The following is a 7,138-nucleotide window of genomic DNA, read 5'->3' as shown; positions in this document are numbered from 1 at the left end:
TGAAAGTAGTTCAAAATATGGAAATACAAGTTTGAAAAAATACATATGGACAGATATACTTTTGATGAGAAAAGAAAGTAGTTCCAAAGATGATATTGCCAGTGTGGCAATACAAGTGGTATCCACTTGATGGAATATTAATTTTATCCCACAGATAAATTTCAATATCTCATTAGGAAACACACAATACATTACATTATGTCATTTAGGTGTTTCTCGAATGACCATAAAATCAAATTTTCATTAAATTATGACTTTCCAGATGATGGTCAACCAGCTCAATTTATATACTAGTTTTTTATATACTTCTGTACAGTTTATTTCTAGAGTTTTCATAAGGAGTTTATTTATTTTTCCTAAAGCTATAACAGCTGGAATTCTCACTTAAATTTTCATGAGTGAATTAAGTATCATAATGGACAGGATGGGATTGCTTGCTACCAACGGGTAACCTTTCAAATAATGCACTGGACAAGATTTGATTGTCTACTACCTACTTAACCGCTGTAGTAGTGAATTGAACTATAGTGCCTTGCTGTATTTTGACAGTGCTCTTTCATGAATCATGTTTTACTTTCATCCTTAGTTAACTGTTTTGGCAACCTTAGTTATGCCTGTGTGATGTCACTGCTTGGACCAAAGTGAAACCGAGTTTAAGTAATTATTTTAGGCTGGAGTAAGTTGGCGGATATGGGTTGCCACATTTGACTGTATGTAATGGATCGGCATTGCAAACAGGAGGTCAACATCCTATTAGCCATTTTCACGTTAGAATAAGATCTTATTCATGCTTGATTGATTCAACTTGCAAGGTGAAAATCCTCAATCTTTTCCATCAGGTCAAATAGACCCTCGGATCTACTTCACCATTATATGAACTACATCTGTTCACATGGCACAATATGGCAGTGGAAGAATACAATGTCCCAGTCATAACACCAATGGCCGTTTCTTTTACAACATATATTGTTCACTCTGCCGGAGGCGAATCACCAAAACATCAAGTTTGTGTGTACTCCTACATATACATCCAAGCTATTTCTTGTCTTGATGGAAATAGCAAAGAGATGTTCCAATTATAATTCCTGGTTAAAGCAGATTTCTTTTTCAAGAGTGTGTCTTGGCACTTTGACCAAATGTGTCAGTTGTGACTCAGGATCAGTCTACATGAAGCATGGTATAATAAATTGCAACAATATATAGAATAGAAGCAAAGATGGTGACTTCCTGTCTGCCTTCTTTCTTCAATTTGTAAACAAAACCTAACCATGGCCTTAGACCACAATTATTTTCCTCTTTTTCATTTATAAGCATTGAACTGTATGTCACTGTTACTATCACTGATAGCTCACTATTGCATTTTGCTACATTTTAACCTGTCTTAGTTCAATATATGCTGAAAGGTTCGTTGTACGTCAACCTGCTTCTTTTTCACGTATTACTAAACAAACTGATGTGATTCAGAAGTAATTATAACTGTGCCTGCATGACCCACAAAATAGAGACATTTTACATCTTTCTACTTATTACAATTTTCATTAAACAAGAAGTAAATGCAGCATGGATATACCATCTCTAACCATAAGTATCATGCAGAAGACATCACTGTCCGAGTATGATACGGAAATGGAAATTAATACGGTAGACAGCTTGCTCTACAAGATGCGCTTTAGTAGCATTGTCACAATATTTGCATGAGTGAGTCTGTGTTTTCAAGCAACCGATGTGATTTTGTTTACGTTCTTTGATAATCTCAATAATTCTGTAAATTGTGGAGTTAATCTCAGTTAATATTAAAGTTAATCATTACAAATATTGGACAGAGATGACACAGTATTTACTGTTCTAGAAACCAGAAATGGACAGTGAACAGTCTGTCTGCTTGTTTACATCGAGAGCCTCCATTTAGTTTGAAATGCCAATAGTTGACAGTATTAGGGACCCCATGGTGACAGTCAGGCTGGAAATTATAAATTGATGAATGATATGACTAAGGTACATGTATTAGTCATATCCTTGATGCTGTTTGTTTTTAAAATTGATATAGGGTACAAACTAACAGGAGGGTATGTGAATGCAGTTTACTAAAAAAGAAGTTGAAGTAAGATATAATTTAAATAAAAAAGTTATGTTTGACTTTTAAACCTCTTTAAATGCACAAAGCAACCACGTTCTTTTATCTTTATCTTCTTGGAAGAGTGTCGCATCCAGGTACATCGCTCGCTTTAAGCGATCTGAGAGCACCTTTTCCTTTGAGCGCATGCAGAAGGAGAACAGCTATTTGTCTTCAAAGGAGTTGGTAAGTGAGAAATATGGTCCGTTTCCGGATCATGTTATCTTCTTCTCCATGCATTTACCTGTATAAAATGTTTTCACTCTTCAAAATTTGTTACAGCAATTGTACCATAGTTTGCAACACTGGAAATGTTATTGTACGAAAATGGTTGGAAATGGTATGCTGACAGCTTAACATAGAAACGTTTTAAATGATAATGTCTTCAATGCATAGAAATTATATTTTTTCATAATAATTGTAAGGAAATTACCAACATTGTAAAGCTGATTTTAAACAGAACACCAAATTTCAATACCTAAAAGTGAAGCTAGGCACTATCACATGACAGTACGAAATGGGATGTATACAAAGAAACGATTGATGGATGGTATGCAAAGGGAATAGCATGATATGATATTGAAACAATCAGAAACAGCATGGTACAGAAACAGAATGCAAAAAATGGTTGCAAAAGATGTTACAAGTACTTTTTCAAAGGCCACAAATACAAAGATCAACTTCTAAGAATTAATATATTTATAATGTCAGTTATATTGATATTTTGCATGTGACTGAAACTTCTTAAAAATGAGAATAGATCACTATTTGAAATATTTAGGTAGGCCATGTCAGCATTGTTCTAATTGGTGATTGTTGATGTTTGATAGTTGAAAACAGTGTTCGTACATAAAAATACTTATATTATCAATATAGACTAAATTTAAATGGAACAAATTCATTCTTTACTGATACTCTCCCCACTCTACTGGAGCCCGTCTTTTTGAGCTGTCTTATTTCCCTCAACATTCGTGCGACTTTTCACCGATTTCCATAAAAGCCATAAAATAATGTACAACCCCCTTTCGGAAAGAATAACAGAGTATCAAGCAAAATCAATAAGACAAACCATGCAAAAACATTATCGAAAGCAAAACAAATTCGCAAAATTTCTGTGGCTGTTTTCCAGAAGGTTAGGAAAGAAGGTAACAATTTTCTATAGACCAAATCTTTTTTTTTTCTCTGTCAGTGTGTCTTAATTTCTCACCTTGTTAATTACATCAAGTGCCAATCCTGTTCTTTTTCATAATAATAAATAAAGGATTATACAAGTAATAGTTTGAATGAACATTATTATACTGTAAGATGCTAATGGATTTGTTTATAAACATGCATCATATTTTGAAAATACTATTTGATTTTTACCATTAGTATTTTCATTGGTAGAGAAGACAGTGTTTTCTTAAATGACACTTTACTATCTCTCTTTAACACCTCTTTTTACAAACGGTTTTAGAGGGAGATAAGGAAACTTCTAGAACAGAGCAAGAAGTTGAGTATCGCTGCTGATAACAATAATGGTCAAGAGGATATTCCCTTAGGTACGCGAGTGAGACGGGGACCTGATTGGAATCGGGGAGACGAAGATGGTGGTGGACCCGGAACTGTAATAGGGAAAGCTTTAGCAATAGGTATGGTTTATAATTACAGCTTCCAGAGGTAAAAAAGAAACAGAACATCAATGTTGTGGCAAAATTGCATTTCTTATGATGATTATGATGACATCTCCCTCCACTAACGAAAGGCCATATAACAGTTATGCCATTTACTAATCATGTTAAAGAGGTCATCAAGAACAATGTGACTACTTGACCCAAAGAAATCAAATCAAGTCTCTGTTCTTTCTTTCTGTAATGTCCTTATACACGTCAGTTCTAATGATCATTTTGAAAAATCGGGCAGAAGGCTTCAATAAACATCAGAGAAATATAAGGTAGACAGAATGATGCAAAATTACCTAGTGCAACAAGGGCCATCTCTTGTACTCATTTATAGTATATGTGTTTCACTATTATTTACAAACCATCTCCATCGCCTTTTGCCCTGTTTCAGCAGGGCCATGGTCTATCAATAATCCTATTCGGTTTTAAAAACTGGCAAGAACTTATAGTAATTCTGAATAAAGGCAAAGATGGAAATAATTATATTGCATTCAGTTGATAATAAAGAAAACTGCTCCTTTTTGTATCCCATATTTCTTCTCTTGTGAAACACATTAAAGGATCTGTACAATAAAGCTATTCTTTATTCTTCACAAACATGAAAACAGATAATTATCCACTGAACTAATTACGATCTTGGATAAACTGATCAATGTCTGCCAGCTTGGTAAATCTGGTAGTGAAGTTTCAGTCTGGTTCACATAAGAGGCAAAAATACACTACAGTTAAACCCGTATATGAAATCATCATCATTAGGAAATCATCTGCCTGAAGCAGACAGTTTTTCACAGTCAGCCTTTGATCATTAAGTAATCATCTGTCTGAAGCAGACAGTTTTTCACAGTCAACCTTTGATCATTAAGTAATCATCTGTCTGAAGCAGACAGTTTTTCACAGTCAGCCTTTGATCATTAAGTAATCATCTGTCTGAAGCAGACAGTTTTTCACAGTCAGCCTTTGATCATTAAGTAATCATCTGTCTGAAGCAGTTTTTCACAGTCAACCTTTGATCATTAAGCAATCACCTGTCTGAAGCAGACAGTTTTTCACAGTCAGCCTTTGATCATTAAGCAATCACCTGTCTGAAGCAGACAGTTTTTCACAGTCAGCCTTTGATCATTAAGTAATCACCTGTCTGAAGCAGACAGTGTTTCACAGTCAGCCTTTGATCCTTAAGTAATCACCTGTCTGAAGCAGACAGTTTTTCACAGTCAGCCTTTGATCGTAAAGTAATTGCCTGTAGAAACGAGGCCTTTTTCAATTACTCTACAATCAAATCTAAATAGAACTGAACCTCTATTAAGGAACAATGTGAATTTAGTAGCCACAAAGTCCATTTTTCACGAGTGATTGCTCAAGACAAATTGGACTCTATATTCAGGATTATACATCTGAAACATTTTTTTTTATAACTAATGGTGATTATTATTAAATTAAATAAATATTTCAACATGAAGTCAAACTTCAGTATGATAAAACAAAAATAATTCCTCTCAAAAGCTATTCAGAAGACCAGTTAATGCTCAAAAACATTATATCCCATATGCTTCTGGATGATGGAATCTTAGTATTAATAGAAATTCAGACATGACACAGTTGAAAAGAAAATTCACAAGTTTTCATGGTGTACTAATATAATGGATTTCAGGGTTGCTACAAACCACAAATTAAAACCCCCAGTGGACAATGATCCATCTTTGAAAGAAAATGGACCTCTTCCCCAATCTATGAACTGAATAACCAATGACAATTTAATTTTCTGGCAAGCCCCAAAAATATATACTTATGCAATAAATGAAGCAACAGTAGTTATATTGTATAATGCATACTAATTATTTTATTTCTTCCGCATGAAACTAAAGGTCAGCTGCAAATAGTATGGGATGTGTCAGCATCCAGAAGAAATGTCCATATTTACAGATATGGACAAGAGATAATGGAGATTGTTCCTGTGAATGAACCACGCATCTTGTCTCCTGGTGAAAACATGGCTGTTGGATGCTGTGTAGAACGAGGTATTTATTGCACATTCACACATAGTTCTGTGCATTATGATTATAATAATTCATGTATGAACCTTATTGATGTCAAGTTTGTTTCAGGACCTTCATTTCTCCAATCCACATGCAACAAGAAAACAAATTCACGTGTTGTCAATACGAGGAAAGTGTAGGTAGTTTGTTTTAGAAGTTGTATATATTTGTTCATCCACATAGTTCATTCGATTTTTCAGTATGTCTTGATCCACTACTCAAGACACAGTCATAATTATGTAGATTCTAAAATAGATAGGTGGATCGGTCAATATATAAATGGATGGATAGATGAATGGGACAAATAATTAAGACAAATTACATTGTTGTGTATTCAAGGGAAAAATAGTTTTGAATTTGGTGGTCAAGTAGACCACAAAAGTTTGATGTAAGCAATCAAGAAAAGTATCAAGTCCACAGTCTGTAATGCTGTAGTGCCACACATTAAATATAACTTGGTAAAGTTTTTCTGAGGCTTTTATTTTTACAGAACATCTTCCATGCTCTGGCAGAAACAATGAGTTACCTCCAGTCCTGCCGATAACTATCACTCTGTTCAAGTTGATTTTCAATGCATGCTGTTTATACACATAGCTGTTTGCTGCGTTACAATTATGAGATGGATGTTTAATCAAACATGTCATCTTAATACTCTTTTGCCATTTGATAATCTTACTGCACGACACAAAAACGGGCTGTTTCAATAGCAAGATTATTTCTTTAGAGGACCTTAGAATGTCATAAGGTTTTATTTATCAGATACATATATTTTTGGGGCCTACTTTTATTTTTTGAGGTAAACATACACATTCTTTTTGGACTGTTTCTCTCGGCTTCATGCAAGAAATGCTGATGCTGTTAGGAGAAGGATGTACCTGGCAAGCATGATATAAATAGAATACTGTGCCCGACAATATTGGAATGTCTTTGTAAGCTTCAGTTCAAAAGAAAAGGTTGACTGCAAAAGGAGAATGGTGTTCCTGGCAATGACAATATGAAGGAAATGGTGTATCTGACAATAATATATTTCATTGCTGTTATTGTGTCCCCTTTCCGTTTCCTGAACATGTGTAGATAAGGGAGGGAAGTGGACATACAGTAAAAACACTATGAAAAACAGTGGTTTCAAAACGAAATGTGTGATCGAACAAGAAATTAAGAAGAACACTGATTTGCTTGAAAGGATTGATTTAATCCTCCCAATGGAAAATGTTCTCACGTGAGAAATGGATTTTATAATGCCTGTGTACGAAAATCAAACATTGTACAGTCCAATCATAAGCTGAATTGGTCTAGCCCTGGGTGGACAAATGGTCTGAAGGGCACGCCTT

At 34.6% G+C, this 7,138-nt stretch overlaps 1 protein-coding gene across 6 annotated transcripts in view; it reads left to right on the top strand.

The window, feature by feature from the left end:
- The window catches only part of LOC149801938 (uncharacterized), a 115,881-nt gene that overhangs the window by 83,175 nt on the left and 25,568 nt on the right, over window positions 1-7,138 (top strand). For all 6 annotated transcript variants that reach the window (XR_016420760.1, XM_089956326.1, XM_089956325.1 and 3 more), the window contains 3 exons: window positions 2,198-2,299; window positions 3,570-3,744; window positions 5,637-5,789. Coding sequence is in view for 5 of the 6 variants with exons in the window: in XM_089956326.1 (XP_089812452.1) it covers window positions 2,198-2,299; window positions 3,570-3,744; window positions 5,637-5,789 (430 nt within the window). In the remaining variant the exon portion in view is untranslated. The remainder of the gene's footprint in view (window positions 1-2,197; window positions 2,300-3,569; window positions 3,745-5,636; window positions 5,790-7,138) is intronic.

This window comes from Sinohyriopsis cumingii, chromosome 4 (assembly GCF_028554795.1).
Source record: "Sinohyriopsis cumingii isolate HCF-2022 chromosome 4, ASM2855479v2, whole genome shotgun sequence".
NCBI lineage: Eukaryota > Metazoa > Mollusca > Bivalvia > Unionida > Unionidae > Sinohyriopsis > Sinohyriopsis cumingii.
Note: the sequence above shows the minus strand (reverse complement) of the source record. Positions and strands in the feature narration are given on the sequence as shown.